The sequence below is a fragment of the Salmo salar genome, chromosome 05 (genome assembly GCF_965601325.2).
Source record: "Salmo salar chromosome 05, fSalSal1, whole genome shotgun sequence".
NCBI lineage: Eukaryota > Metazoa > Chordata > Actinopteri > Salmoniformes > Salmonidae > Salmo > Salmo salar.
This window is the reverse complement of record NC_138295.1, coordinates 57,893,397-57,909,082: the sequence shown is the minus strand read 5'-3', so window position 1 is coordinate 57,909,082 and position 15,686 is coordinate 57,893,397. Positions and strand designations below refer to the sequence as shown.

At 44.2% G+C, this 15,686-nt stretch overlaps 3 protein-coding genes across 4 annotated transcripts; all 3 read left to right on the top strand.

Moving 5' to 3' along the window:
* The first annotated feature begins 594 nt into the window (after nucleotides 1–594).
* On the top strand, nucleotides 595–4,677 carry LOC106605227 (uncharacterized). Of its 2 annotated transcripts, none has more exons than XM_014200642.3 (8): nucleotides 595–744; nucleotides 947–1,028; nucleotides 1,960–2,043; nucleotides 2,213–2,287; nucleotides 2,436–2,636; nucleotides 2,908–3,174; nucleotides 3,430–3,548; nucleotides 3,689–4,677. In XM_014200642.3, exons 1-8 carry the CDS (start codon nucleotides 679–681, stop codon nucleotides 3,968–3,970), a joined length of 1,176 nt encoding a protein of 391 aa, XP_014056117.1. In that variant the 5' UTR covers nucleotides 595–678; the 3' UTR covers nucleotides 3,971–4,677. The 2 variants fall into 2 exon arrangements, with proteins under 2 accessions (XP_014056117.1, XP_014056116.1); XM_014200641.3 differs by having other exon boundaries at nucleotides 596–744; nucleotides 1,927–2,043.
* A 320-nt stretch (nucleotides 4,678–4,997) lies between these two features.
* Nucleotides 4,998–6,542, top strand: LOC106605228 (apoptosis-associated speck-like protein containing a CARD; the record flags this gene model as incomplete). Its single annotated transcript, XM_014200643.3, has 3 exons — nucleotides 4,998–5,265; nucleotides 5,674–5,742; nucleotides 6,167–6,542. Coding segments are annotated over 3 exons (621 nt in total), but the record flags the coding sequence as incomplete, so codon positions are not given.
* Nucleotides 6,543–11,869: 5,327 nt separating this feature from the next.
* dnajc28 (DnaJ (Hsp40) homolog, subfamily C, member 28) lies at nucleotides 11,870–14,607 on the top strand. The gene is made up of 2 exons (XM_014200645.3): nucleotides 11,870–12,017; nucleotides 12,548–14,607. The coding sequence occupies exon 2, from the start codon at nucleotides 12,577–12,579 to the stop codon at nucleotides 13,741–13,743; it is 1,167 nt and encodes a 388-aa protein (XP_014056120.3). The 5' UTR covers nucleotides 11,870–12,017; nucleotides 12,548–12,576; the 3' UTR covers nucleotides 13,744–14,607.
* The last annotated feature ends 1,079 nt before the right edge of the window (nucleotides 14,608–15,686 follow it).

Sequence of the window (15,686 nt, the reverse complement as noted above, 5' to 3'; positions counted from 1 at the left end):
TTCCTTTAAAAGAATATATCTAGGATTACACTAATAAACTCTCCATTCATTATCTGATCATGAATGGGTTGCCAATTTATCATGGGAGTAAGATAGCCAAATGGGCATGCAATGTTAATTAGATTGATAGGCATACAGGCGTTTTGGTGTAGCCTATTGGGTGTTCGCTATTGACCTAATTGGGGAAAACATTTTCTAAATACATAGGCTATTTTTTAAATTGGCCTAATTTAAATAAAATAATTTGTAGATCAAGTTGTATTCCTTTAAAATAATATATCTAGGATTACACTAATAAACTCTCCATTCATTATCTGATCATGAATGGGTTGTGAATATATCATGGGAGTAAGATAGCCAAAAGGGCATGCAATGTTAATTCAATTTTGGGCGCTCAATTGACCATTTTATGATACATTTTTGTGAATGGGTGTGTGTGTGTGTGTGGCTGCCAAATCTGTGTTCGTGAGTCGTGGCTGACGTCACGGCCAGTTAAACCGCAGTTTTTTGGGACAGGGAGAACGGGGAGTCACGAAGCAAGATGACACATTCCTTTGCGCCGGGGAGCAGGCACGCCCCTCCAAGCTCCGCTGCTTTATAACGGGACTGGGCCGGGCAGAGGGAGATAACACAATTGTAACTCTGAACTCCAAGTGGAAGCAACTGTTCCCGTCAAAGATGTACTGGGATACCATCCTGAAATCCAACGAGAGAAACATAGACACCAGAGACTCTAAAATAAAGGTAGGATTTTGCCTCCTGCGATTTTAAGTTTGTTCATGTATGCAGCCTGTACGAACACTTAAAATGCTTAAGAATGCAATATATATTTACATTTTCAGAGACCATTCGATTATACATATCAACCAAAGCTGTAAAATTGTATGAAAAAGATGTTCCACAATAAAATGGGCATGGCATATGTATTCCACTTTTTTCCACACAGATGGAGATGTACCAAGCTGGATATTATATGGAAGACTTCCGAACACAGGAAGTCCCTGCTGGTTTGGACTTTGCATCATATGGTAAGTCATGTTCTCATTGGATAACTTATTGATAAACACTGATCAATGTATCAGTTCAGATTGAACTACACCCCAAACCAAATAACTGCCACCAACGCCACTAGAATTATGATTAATCATCAACTTTAATAGTTATCATTTTACACTCTGAAACTAGCTTTCGGAGGATCCACATTTTTCTATGATAAGATTTTGAGCTATGTTTCCTGTAGCTCTGTGTAGTAGTTGAAGGACAAAGGAAATGTTTTTTTTTGCAGAGTTGGTATCTCATCAGCCCTGTCAGAAACTCAAAATGAGACCTTGACATCTGCTTCTTCTACCCAACTGAGGGCTGCGTCAGGAAAAGGGTTGCTGGGGTGTTTGTCCATGCACTGTTTGTAGGAATGTCAGTCTGACTGAGGGAGGTAGAGCGAGGCCGGGTGGTCGGGTTAAAGACCCTCCCTCTCTCTTTCCCTAATCCTTTCCTCCAGACTTCCTTCTCCAACAGATTTAGAGCCCCTCTCCTCCCCCTTCATCACTACTCTGTCACACTCCCTCCGCTGGCGCTTCCTCCTCTTTCCCTCTGTTTCCCCTTCTCCTGCCATTCAACTCAAATGGATATGGTTGAGATTTTGTTCTGGGTGCTGCAGAATAGTTGTTGAATAGATATATTAAAGTATTATTATTACTATAATTAAACGTAAATAAGAATGATGAGTAATAGTAGTAGACCATAACATATTATTGCTTGTAGAATAGCAGTTGGACAGTCTTTAGAGATACGCTTGTAACCCCTTCATAGCATTATAACCTATTACATTCTAAACCAATTCTATTTCTATTCCATTTTGAGTTCTGTTCAGATCTTCATGCCCTTTGACTCATCCCCATCCTTCTCTTCTATCTCCGTGACCTCCAGACTACAGTGATGAAGACCTGTCTTTTCTATTAGACAGTAAAGGACCAGGGCAGCAGCAACAGTATCCAGAGAGTTATGGAGAGCCGCAGAAGAATCCACGTCCGTACGATAACAAAGGTACACCTATAAAGACTCTTACAGAGACTCTTTAACAACCCCTTTATTAGACCACTCTGATAAGCATTCTGTGAAAAAAATCACTAGATAGGTCTGTCAATGACCATTGACTAACTTCCAGTGTTGCTCACGTGTTTTTATTTTTGACATCTTTCATTCTTTTTTTCAGTAACCTCAAGTGACTCTGTCCTGTTCAACCTGGATTCATACCCAGAGTTTAACTGTTGGGCGTCATACCCAAGTGGTGAGTGTCAGTCCCCTATTCTCCAATCCAATCCATATGTTTCTATCATTTTGAGAATGATTCTATTATCAACACCTGTTGTAGTATTAGAAATGAATGATTATTGATCATGATTGTTCCTTCCTTTTTTCTCTCTATTCATTATTAGATGGGCTGACTTTGGGACAGTCTCAAGCGGGGTTCCAGGATTCCACCCAGACGTACCACAGCCTTGTGCCCCTGTGTTCCCCAGCCCAGAGTGGACAGTTCAGCCCGAGCATGGAGGATGCCAGCACCAGCAACTCTTTCCTCCCTGGAAAAGGAACGAGTCACAGAGGGACCCCCAGCACTGTCAGCCTGGACCACCTCAGTGAGAAGACCACACATTTTGAGACATAACGCAACAAAAATTGAATTAACCAATGCATGACCATTAGGCCTATTTGTGTTTAAAAATATATTGCCTGTTTTTGTTTGTAAGCTGTGTAATATCTAATTCATATCATTTTTTAAGCTGTTTGTTATAACCAGCTCTTCTTTGTTTATTTAAATTATAAAAATAACCCCACAGAGAAATCCATAGGCTATGATTACTTGGATAATATATGCAATGTCTAACTCCTTCTCCTCCTCTTTCATAGATGAATCTGAGCAAAGCTACACCCTTCACTCTGGTGAAAAACTGTATGACTCAGAAGCACAGACGACCTCCTTCTGGCCGGACTACCCCTCTCCCAGCTATGGCTCATCCCTGCCGCCCCCTCGCCACCCTCCATCTTGTTCCTCAATCCCTGGACCACAGCAGCCCTCAGAGCAGTACTGCTCCCGTGTGGCCAAACGCAAAAGTGCACACTCCCAAAGACCCGAGAGGGAAGGAGGACAAGTGATGGGAATGTCAGTTTATCCAGGTAAGACTAGTCTCTTATCATGACTTCTCATTATTGCTGTTATACACGTGTGTGAGCATGGGTAGTATGTGTATATTGGAGCCTGATTGTGTGTTTGCTCTAGAATGTGCTTTTGTCATTACTGTCTTCTTTTAAATAGAAAAAAATCATAGTATATCTTAAGAGTAGCAGGCAAATAAACAACTTTTGTATCCAGTCTAGGGCTAAAGATAATACAATTCAGAATTTGTTAATGTGTATTTTCTCTCTATTCAGGATCGGGGCCCATCCAATTGTGGCAGTTCTTACTGGAGCTGCTTCTAGACTCGGCCTGCTGTACCTTCATCTGCTGGACAGGAGACGGTTGGGAGTTCAAGATGTCTGACCCAGCAGAGGTGAGTTTCTCTACTGATTGTGAGAGATTTTAACCACTCGTAGTAGGAGTTGGAAACCAGCACAGGATTGAGCAGTGGGAATATGCTATCAGGCGTTTGTGGTTATTTTTTAACAACCACCCCTTTTGTGTTTCATCCAGGTGGCCAAGCGCTGGGGCCAGTGTAAGAACAAGCCCAAGATGAACTATGAGAAGCTGAGCCGTGGCCTGCGCTACTACTATCACAAGAACATCATCCACAAAACGACGGGCAAGCGTTACGTCTACCGCTTCGTCTGCGACGTGCAGGGGATGCTGGGAAAGACGGCACAGGAGGTCCTGGCCAGCCTGAACATTTTACCCACGGGTACAGAATCATCCTGGCAAGGCCAGGGGGAACCAGTATTATCGCCAGAGTCCAGCGAAGCATGGGCATCGCAGTAGGGGGAGTGTACCAGCAGCACTGGTTCTCATTGGTGCTATTGGCTCTTGACATTATTATGGCTACATCACTAGAAATATGCTATGTAGAACAAACATGCCTCTTAGACATGTAGAAAAGGAATCACATTGGCTCTATTTATGGCATTTCTATCTGCTACATTAGACAATGTTTGGTGTAACACTTTTATTACCAAGTGATACAGTAGTAGCCATAGCTGTGGGAAGTAGGGGTGCTAAAGTAGGGGTGCAGCACCCCCTGAAAATCAGAATTAAAAAAATCTGTAGTAGCCTTCAATTTGATTTCATTTTAGTGTATGACTTACCTCCTATTAACATCAGTAGAATAAGAGCTCAATGAAACTGTAAGCCTAGTTGTCTCCAATACTGATGCTCTTTATGTTAATTACATGGTTAGTGATTAACAACCCCCCTCCATCCTCAAGTACTTCTTGCCCCCTCTAAAATAATGGGTGCATGACACCACTGCTTACCACCCATGCTGTTGAACAATATTTCGACATTAACTTTGACTGTGAGGATCTGTCTATTTTTATACCCTAACATATCTACCTCTTTTATTGCTGACAAAATAGAGCTAAGAGGGACAATGCTTGTTCTGTTGAATATAATGTGTGTGATTTACATGATTTAGGGAACAATGTTGTTTGTAAAATGATTGTAAATAAACTGTACATAACTTGAAAATACTATCTTAAATTTTCTGTATTATTTCGAAAGGTAAAACGGCCTATATTTAAAAAAATAAAATGAGCAGGCAAAAATATATACAAATAATTTAATAAATAATACATTCGTTAGATAATTGCTAAATTAATAATAATGGATTAGGCTATTTTTTTTCTTCTGGAGTGTGTTGATGGACCTCCCCTTTTTCCTATGACGTCAGACGGTGCGAAGATGTACAGTATCTTGAAGAGAAGACAGTCAGTAGACTATTAGACAACATGGAATAGAAGACACGTAGCCTAATCTCACAAAACCTGGTTTAAATTACAGGTTGGCATAAAATAGGCCAAAAACCGTTGGCGATATATTAATCGGTGTCCTTGAAGACTTGGGAGAGGCTGAATTGAAGAAGTTCAGACGTGAACTCTGTGACCGCAAGCAGGAGCCAAAAGTTCACAAGAGCATTGTCGAGAAAGCGGACCCAGTGGACTTGGTAGAGCCTCGGACCCGTACTTTCACTGAAGACGGGGCTGTGAATGTGGCTATAGAGTTCTTGGGTGCAATTAAACTGCCAGTGTGCAGCAGGGAACTGACGGAATTCAAGAAATGTAAGTCGAATAAAGTAGGAGGCACGTCCATCGGACATTTAAAAAATATATATTTAATTTAATATCTTTGAAATGTTTAGAAACCACTTCAGTTAATACAAAAGTCGGCTAGAACAAACCTTTATTAGACCTAGGCCCTAAATAAATTGCATTGAAATGTCCATAACGTATTGAAGGAAAACTATAAGGAAGTTGACATTTTTACTTTCACTTATGCGAGCATTCAATTTTGCTCTTCTGGGCAGAATGACATCATACAGTAGCATATATTCCATTTGCAACTCAAAATAGGCCTAATACATTATACCATAAACACACATTTCGATTGCTTGCTGATTTTGATTTATCTTTAGGCCTACTATTCATATTTCTATTCGATATTTCTGTCTCATGAAGCCTATTTTACAGCTCACAGATCTTGCGTATCATCGGGTGCTGCAATGTCCGGTACACCTGGACCAAAGAACATGATGAAAGGTAAACACTAAACCAGGTGTTATATAGCCTGTCTCAAATATGCCGACATTATTAAAATGTATGTTTTACTGTAATTAGTGATGGTTAATGGGGAAACATGCAATACCTAAAGTGTTCTACCTCGATGAACAATCACAAAAGTCCTTCCTTTTAATTTCTTCTTCAACATACTGTAGTTGCAACTGCTGCCCTCCTCTAGAATCAACAGAATGTTTCACTCCCCATAGCCTATTTAATCCTGTCTGAATTAGAAAAAGTGCATCACGCCTATCCTCCAATTTGCACACCCTACACACGCACACACACACACGCAACATTAAAGGAGGCATGTAGAGATATAGGCCCCTATCAAATATATTATGTATGCTTTGCATTCCATCACTGCCAAAAGTCCCAAATCATGTCCTTTCTCTATCTACCTCAGACAAACACTTTGTGGACCATCACCGGACGGCCCTGATCGACAGAGTGAGCCAGGTGGAACCCCTATTGGATAGACTCCTGGACAGGGGAATCATCACCCAAAACGCCTACAGTGAAGTGAGGGCTAACAGAACCAACCAGAAAAAAATGAGGGAGCTTTTCGATGGCCCTCTGAAAGCATGTGGGCCCAAAGGCAAAGATATATTCTTAGATATCCTGATGGATTTGGAGCCATTCCTGATCATTGACCTGAAGGGGGGGGGGGCGAAGGCAAGCAACCTATGATGATAATAATGCACTCTGTTTGACAGTATATTCTTAAATTGGAAAAATGAATTGTCTCCAAAGTTTGCAATAAATGAAACATTTTATATTGACCGCTGTTTTTTTCTTTTCATTAGCAAATACTGTGTGGTGAATTCTCATCTAGCTTTTTTTTAAACTCAACAACAGAAAACAGACGAACTAATCAAATCAAAACAAATGATCAAATGTTATTAGTCACACGGTGTAAAAGAGGGGGAGAGGGAAGCAATGCAAATAGTCTGGGTAGCCATTTTATTAGATGTTCAGGAGTCTTTATTAGATGTTCAGGAGTCTTCTTGGGGGTAGAAGCTGTTTAGAAGCCTCTTGGACCTAGACTTGGTGCTCCGGTACCGCTTGTCCTGCGGTAGCAGAGAGAACAATCTATGACTAGGGTGGCTGGAGTCTGACAATTTTTAGGGCCTTCCTCTGACACCGCCTGGTATAGAGGTCCTGGATGGCAGGAAGCTTAGCCCCAGTGATGTACTGTGCCGTTCGCACTACCCTCTGTAGTGCCTTGCGGTCGGAGGCCAAGCAGTTGCCATACCAGGCAGTGATGCAACCAGTCAGGATGCTCTGATGGTGCAGCTGTAGAACCTTTTGAGGATCTAGGGACCAATGTTGAAACTTTTCCGTGTCCTGAGGGGGAATAGGCTTTGTCGTGCCCTCTTCACGACTGTCTTGGTGTGCTTGGACCATGTTAGTTTGTTGGTGATGTGGACACCAAGGAACTTGAAGCTCTCAACCTGCTCCACTGCAGCCCCGCCGATGAGAATGGGGGAGTGCTCGGTCCTCTTTTTCCTGTAGTCCACAATCATCTCCTTTGTCTTGATCATGTTGAGGGAGAGGTTTTTGTCCTGGCACCACTCGGCCAGGTCTCTGACCTCCTCCCTATAGGCTGTGTCGTCGTTGTCGGTGATCAGGCCTACCACTGTTGTGTCATTGGCAAACTTAATGATGGTGTTGGAGTCGTGGGTGAACAGGGAGTACAGGAGGGGGCTGAGCACGCACCCCTGAGGGGCCCCTGTGTTGAGGATCAGCGTGGCGGATGTGTTGTTACCTACCCTTACCACCTGGGGGGGGCGGCCCATAAGGAAGTCCAGGATCCAGATGCAGAGGGAGGTGTTTAGTCCCAGAGTCCTTAGCTTAGTGATGAACTTAAAGGACACTATGGTTTCAAACGCTGATCTGTAGTCAATGAATAGCATTCTCACATACAGTGGGGGAAAAAAGTATTTGATCCCCTCTCAATCAGAAAGATTTCTGGCAGCCAGGTGTCTTTTATACAGGTAACGAGCTGAGATTAGGAGCACACTCTTAAAGGGAGTGCTCCTAACCGCAGCTTGCTACCTGTAAAAAAGACACCTGTCCACAGAAGCAATCAATCAATCAGATTACAAACTCTCCACCATGGCCACAACCAAAGAGCTCTCCAAGGATGTCAGGGACAAGATTGTAGACCTACACAAGGCTGGAATGGGCTACAAGACCATCGCCAAGCAGCTTGGTGAGAAGGTGACAACATTTGGTGTGATTATTCGCAAATGGAAGAAACACAAAAGAACTGTCAATATCCCTCGGCCTGTGGCTCCATGCAAGATCTCACCTCGTGGAGTTGCAATGATCATGAGAACGGTGAGGAATCAGCCCAGAATTACACGGGAGGATCTTGTCAATGATCTCAAGGCAGCTGGGACCATAGTCACCAAGAAAACAATTGGTAACACACTACGCCGTGAAGGACTGAAATCCCGCAGCGCCCGCATGGTCCCCCTGCTCAAGAATACATATACATGCCCGTCTGAAGTTTGCCAATGAACATCTGAATGACTCAGAGGACAACTGGTGAAAGTGTTGTGGTCAGATGAGACCAAAATGGAGCTCTTTGACATCAACTCAACTCGCCGTGTTTGGAGGAGGAGGAATGCTGCCTATGACCCCAAGAACACAATCTCCACCGTCAAACATGGAGGTGGAAACATTATGCTTTGGGGGTGTTTTTCCGCTAAGGGGACAGGACAACTTCACCGCATCAAAGGGACGATGGACGGGGCCATGTACCGTCAAATCTTGGGTGAGAACCTCCTTCCCTCAGCCAGGGCATTGAAAATGGGTTGTGGATGGGTATTCCAGCATGACAATGACCCAAAACACACGGCCAAGGCAACAAAGGAGTGGCTCAAGAAGAAGCACATTAAGGTCCTGGAGTGGCCTAGCCAGTCTCCAGACCTTAATCTCATAGAAAATCTGTGGAGGGAGCTTAAGGTTCGAGTTGCCAAACGTCAGCCTCGAAACCTTAATGACTTAGAGAAGATCTGCAAAGAGGAGTGGGACAAAATCCCTCCTGAGATGTGTGCAAACCTGGTGGCCAACTACAAGAAACGTCTAACCTCTGTGATTGCCAACAAGGGTTTTGCCACCAAGTACTAAGTCATGTTTTGCAGAGGGGTCAAATACTTATTTCCCTCATTAAAATGCAAATCATTTTATAACATTTTTGACATGCGTTTTTCTGGATTTTTTTGTTGTTATTCTGTCTCTCACTGTTCAAATAAACCTACTATTAAAATTATAGACTGATAATTTCTTTGTAAGTGGGCAAACATACAAAATCAGCAGGGGATCAAATACTTTTTCCCCCCACTGTAGGTGATGCTTTTGTCCAGGTGGGAAAGGGCAGTGTGGAGTGCAATAGAGATTGCATCATCTGTGGATCTGTTGGGGCGGTATGCAAATTGGAGTGGGTCTAGGGTTTCCGGAAAAATGGTGTTGATGTGAACCATGACCAGCCTTTCAAAGCACTTCATGGCTAGAGACGTGAGTGCTACGGGTCGGTAGTCATTTAGGCAGGTTACCTTAATGTTCTTGGGCACAGGCACTATGGTGGTCTGCTTAAAACATGTTGGTATTAAAGACTCGGACAGGGAGAAGTTGAAAATATCAGTGAAGACACTTGCTAGTTGGTCAGCGGATGCTCGCAGTACACGTCATGGTAATCCATCTGGCCTTGTGAATGGTGACCTGTTTAAAGGTCTTACTCACATCAGCTGCGGAGAGAGCATGATCACACAGTCTTCCGGAACAGCTGGTGCTCTTATGCATGTTTCAGTGTAATTTGCCTCGAAGCGAGTATAGAAGTTGTTTAACTCGTCTGGTAGGCTCGTGTCACTGGGCAGTCTCGGCTGTGCTTCCCTTTGTAGTCTGTAATGGTTTGCAAGCCCTGCCACATCCGACGAGCGTCAGAGCCGATGTAGTACGATTCCATCTTAGTCCTGCATTGCCGCTTTGCCTGTTTGATGATTCGTCGGAGGGCATAGCGGGAGTTCTTATAAGCTTCCGGGTTAGAGTCCCGCTCCTTGAAAGCGGCAGCTCTAGCCTTTAGCTCAGTGCGGATGTTGCCTGTAATCCATGGCTTCTGGTTGGGGTATGTACGTACGGTCACTGTGTGGATGACGTCATCGATGCACTTATTGATGAAGCCAATTACTGTTGTGGTGTACTCCTCAATGCCATCGGAGGAATTCCGGAACATATTCCACTCTGTGCTAGCAAAACAGTCCTGTAGCTTAGCATCTGCTTCATCTGACCACTTTTTTAAATTTTTATAGTCACTGGTGCTTCCTGCTTTAATTTTTGCTTGTAAGCAGGAATCAGGAGGATAGAATTATGGTCAGATTTGCCAAATGGAGGGAGAGAGAGAGCTTTGTATGCGTCTGTGTGTGAAGTAAAGGTGGTCCAGAGTTTTTTCCCTCTGGTTGCAGATCTAACATGCTGATAGAAATTTGGTAAAACGGATTTAAGGTTCCCTGCATTAAAGTCCCCGGCTACTAGGAGTGCCAACTCTGGGTGAGCATTTTCTTGTTTGCTTATGGCAGAATACAGCTCATTCAATGCTGTCTTAGTGCCAGCCTCAGTCTGGGGTGGTATGTAAACAGCTACGAAAAATACAGATGAAAACTTTCGAGGTAGATAGAGTATCTCATGATAAGCTGTAGACCACACTATCTCAGGCGAGCAATAGCTCGAGACTTCCTTAGATATAGTGCAACAGCAGTTATTTACAAAAATACATAGTCCGCCGCCCCTCGTCTTACCAGACGCTGCTGTTCTATCCTGCCGGTACAGCGTATGTTGATAGTGTTGTCGTTCTGACACGACTCTGTGAAGAATAAGATATTACGGTTTTGAATGTCCCGTTGGTAGGTCATCGATTTTATTCTCCAAAGATTGCACGTCTGCTAGCAGAATGGAAGGAAGTGGGAGTTTATTTGACCACTTACAAATTCTCTGAAGACATTATGTACAAAATAAGTACAAAAATAAAGTTTCAAAAAAAGTTACAAACAACGCAAAGAAACGACCAAAAAAGCACAATCGGTTGGGGATACGTAAAACGTCAGCCTTCTTCTACTGCGCCATTAAATACATGTAGTAACATGGTGTTATGTAGCCTATACAAATGAGTTTACAATACATCTGTGCTTAGGCTATGTCGTTTCTTAAACATAAACAAGCATACGGCCATTTGAACGTAAACGTCTGCTTATCATAAGAGAGCCATTGATAGCCTGGTCCTAGATCTGTTTGATCTGTCTTGTCAATTAGTTGTCATTGTTTGCATGACATGGAGCGGCAAGGACTGGCATGATGATGGCACAAACAGACTGGTAATCCAGGAGTGTATCTTTGAGTCGCATTAGAGTTTCTATTGGACACATTCAGGTAGGTCCCTCCGTTTCGTTCTTTCTGCTTTGTTTGCATCAGTCTTTTCTGTTTGGTTTCTTTTTGTTGCTGTAGCTAGTGAATACAGGCTACCGTCCATATTTGGCTGTCTGTAGATGTGATAATGGCAGTTCGTGTGGTAGTCGGAACTAGGAAACTGCATTTCCGATTTACTAACTGGTTGACTAGACTGAACTAGGAAACTGACATTTCCGACTTCCTAACTGGTTGTAGTTATACAGGCGCAGCGTTCAGTCAGTTAGCAAGTCGGAAATGCATTCTCCTAGTTCCGACCAACACATGAACGCGCATTAGCCTGTTTTTACACGTTCCAAGGAATTCTGCCTTTAGTTGCATGTTCAACACATTCACAGTGTATTTTTTTTTATCTTTGGGGAGGACACATCATCTGTTAAAAAATGCAGGCTACTTGCACAAAATGTTATCTTAGTAGGCTTGTGTGACAATGCTTTGTTTGAACAAAACAAATGTAATATTGAACAGTCAACTCAATGTATTTGAAATAAAACGTAAGAAGAAATTATAAAACAAAATTCATACACTATGCTGCTAGGATATTCAAAAGCCACAGTTGTTCACGTTAAGTTTTTGTCTTCAGTGAATCTGTAGTTCAAGAAAACACAGGATTAGGCAAAGACTGCAACTCCCTGCATTCATTGGGAGAGTTAGCTAACAGCACCAAACAAGCATGTCAGACCCGTTCTAATTATACCAAAGTGATCCGACCTGATTGTTGTCTGGCGCTGAACCTAGTGGGAAATAACACTATCTGAAACTAATGAGAAGGACGACTGTATTTTAATAAGGTTAGTGCAATTAGTATCTTGTTAGCTAGATGCTTTGTTTACCTAAAACGCGCAAAGAACGATGCAGTTAGCCATGGAGCTCAGCTAGCATGATTTAGATTCTAGCTATCCGAGTAATAAAGATGACAGCTAGCTACTGGTGTTCTTTCATAACACGGGAATAGTTACTGTAGTCACCGATTACATGTCTGTGAGGTTACATGCTGTAGCGTTAATACATGTGGCAGTAGGTGTCAAATTAAGAAGTGCATAATTCCATCAAATATTGGACTACTACCTGCGTGGGTACCACCAATCTGTTTCTAATATCATTCCACTCCTTACCAGTCCCTGGCAATGACATGGAGTGCAAGGAGGGGCATGTTAGCAAAAGTGGTTCTGTATTTCAGACTAGACCACTACCAACAAAATGGTTCAAAGGCATCCCATGACCTTTTCAAATGCATGATTCAAATGCTTCCCTATGCTAACAATTAAGTGTGGGAACAAATACAACAAGCAACATCATGTTTCTTGTCACTGTTGGGCAGGTGTGTGCTTCTGCGTGCCACCAGCAGAGATGAGTTACGCCATGCAGCTGTTGATTCACCGTGGGGATTTCTGTCATGGCCGCAGGCTGCTCCCCCAGGCCCTCCGGTCCCTTCTCCGCACGCTGAGTTCTGGTCCCCGTGTGAGCCGCAGCCTTCGGGAGAGCTACCAGCTGCTACAGCTTGAGCTTCCGGATGAAGGCGAGAGTAGCCCTGCACAGGTGAAAGAAGCCTACCTACGCATGGCCAAGCTGTACCATCCAGACTCGGGCGCTGCTACGGTAGACGAGGCGCTGTTTGCGCGGATAGAGGAGGCATACCGCGCCGTGCTGGCGCACCAGTCCCGGCTTCAGAGCTGTGGGGGTTCGATGGAAGAGGAGGAGGAGAAGGTGAAAGGCGTGGCTCCTCAGCACCGCCACTACCTGAGCTACGAGGGCGTGGGCTCTGGGACGCCTAGCCAACGCGAGCGCCAATACCGGCAATTCCGAGTGGATCGGGCGGTGGAGCAGGTCCTCGACTACCGCCAGAAGGAGCATGAGACGGCGGCTGCAGCCGAAGGGGCGCTGGTGGAGAGGGACGTCCGCCAGCGCAGCCGGCAGATCAAGGTCACGCAGGCAGTGGAGAGGCTGGTGGAAGATCTCATTCAGGAATCCATGTCCCGGGGAGACTTCTGCAACCTGAGTGGCGCCGGGAAGCCCATCAACAAGTTTGAGCACAACCCGTATGCCGACCCCATGACCCACAACCTCAACCGCATCCTCATCGACAACGGCTACCAGCCACCCTGGATCGTCACGCAACGCGACATCAGAGAGGACATCACGCAGATCCGAGAGCGACTGCTACAGGGCCGGGCGCGGCTCGCCGACCCCATGAACCCCAGGGAGCATGCTCAGTGGCAGCAGCTGTGTGGGGTGGTGGCGGATGACCTTATGAAGCTCAATAAAACGGTGGATAACTTCAACCTGATTGCGCCCATGCTTAGCATGCAAATGGTCCACTTCAGTTTGGAGCGTGAGATCGACCGCGCAGAGAAAGCAGCCATTCAAGGCAGACAGGAGAGGAAGAGGGAAAGAGTGAGGGAGTGGGAGGAGCAGAGAAGAGAAAGAGAAAGGGAGCGGGAGAAGAGAGATACGATTAAAACACAACACTCCTGGCAAGGCGGCCTGCTGGCATGGATGCAGAATTTACTAAAATGAGCAATGGACCTTGAAGGCAAAATGAGATTTAAAAAAAGGATATTTCAAATCAAACTTTTATTTATAATCCATTTACACAGGTGTCAACACACTTCGAGAGGATAAGACAGAGGTGTTGAATCATTTGTCTTTTATACGAAAGGGTTGATTACAGTAGCATGTTATAACACACAGAATAATAGAACAAGCCACTACTACAACAGGGTTACTTGACCTTACTGTAACTCAACTGTGCTTTACAATAATGCTACACAGTGTCAGGACCTCAGGACACATTTACATTTTAGTCATTTAGCAGATGCTCTTATCCAGAGCGACTTACAGTAGTGAATGCATACACTTCATTTCATGCATTTTTTTTTTGTACTGGCCCCCCGTGGGAATCGAACCCACAACCCTGGCGTTGCACACACCATGCTGGCGTTGCAAACACCATGCTCTACCAACTGAACCACAGGGAAGGCACAGTGGTAATGGTATCGGACTACAATAATCCATCTAATGAAATAGTTTTTATCTACATTTATAAGCTAAGCGATTCTAATTACATTGATTTGTTTCTTTGCTGAATGAAGGAATGAAAGCATAGAATACTCAATGTTCGTCATGAATGAGCACTTGACTGAAACTGCTCTGAACTCAAATACGGGCAAACAGAAACCTCTGAAGATTTTTTCGCACAATTCCAGTCAGATGAAAATCTCTTTAAATAGGAAGTAAGCTTGCTAAACTACTATGAGTGGAAGTGTGCGGTGACTTTTTCCAGTTTTGCATTTTGCCTCCCGCAACTTCACTAATCGATTATGGGTGTGCGGTAGATTCTGCCTATGATTGCATTACAATAAAAGAGGCACTGTAACTCAATCTCTCTCTCACTTGTCATCGTGACTATAATACGTTATATTAGGCTTGAGAACATCAACACTATTATCGCCTCACTATCCATCCCAACCTATCCTGGGAGCTGCTCCAATGCAGCAGGGTTGCAGATGACCATGGGGTTCTTCCCGTTGTCTCCAATACGCGTGTCTGCCCCGTGCAGTGCCTGTGTGACGGCCCGTGGGAAGGTGAGTCCTTTGGTCCAGTCGTGGGCAATGTACTGGTGATACGGATCGTGGGAGCTCTCTAGCTTCTTGGAGCGGATGTAGCTCAGCATGATACCAAACGTGAAGAAACTAAACATACCTACCATCAGTAGAACGTACACAAATCCCTGAGCTTGAGCCTTAGGTAGAGCTCCGCCCACTGGGAGAACGGCCTGCTGGGTAGTGTAGTTCTGAGAGAGTACTGGGACCAGTGAACCTGTGCCGTTCAGACATTGCTGTAGGAAGGATAGCAGGAGAGTCTGCAGCTCTGTACCGTTTAAGTGCAGCATTGCTGATCTCTGCTGGTTGTGGAAGGGAACTGCTGCTCTGTCAACTGATGAGGGAGGAGAGCCTTGGTCAGTACACTCGCACAATAAGACGCAAACAAAAACACACATTGCAGAAAGTCTTATCTCAGACACAGCACAGCCAATTTGACACACACACACACACACACGAATGCTGCGGAACTCACTTCTCTGTTCTCTTGCTGTGGATAAAAATATTTGATCTCTAGTTGCTCCGATGGCTTCTGCCTCAGTTTCTGTTGACCTGCCTGAGAAAACTTGGCATTACACATCTAAGACACAAGTGTAGAACAAATTAGCAATCACAGAAGAAATATGTAAAATTAAGAGTGCAAATACCTTTTGGAAGCTCAAGGTATTGTTGCTCACAAAGGTGCTAGTAGAAGATGGCGACCTTTTTAATTAGAGTACTCCGTTGATTTCGAGGTCTCCCGATCCCATAAGGGTATAAACTGTAAGGCAATCTGGTTCCACCTACACTTCCACTCCAAGACTTCTCTTTCTCTCGCTCTCTCTCTCTCTCTCTCGCTCTGTCTCTCTCTCCCTCACA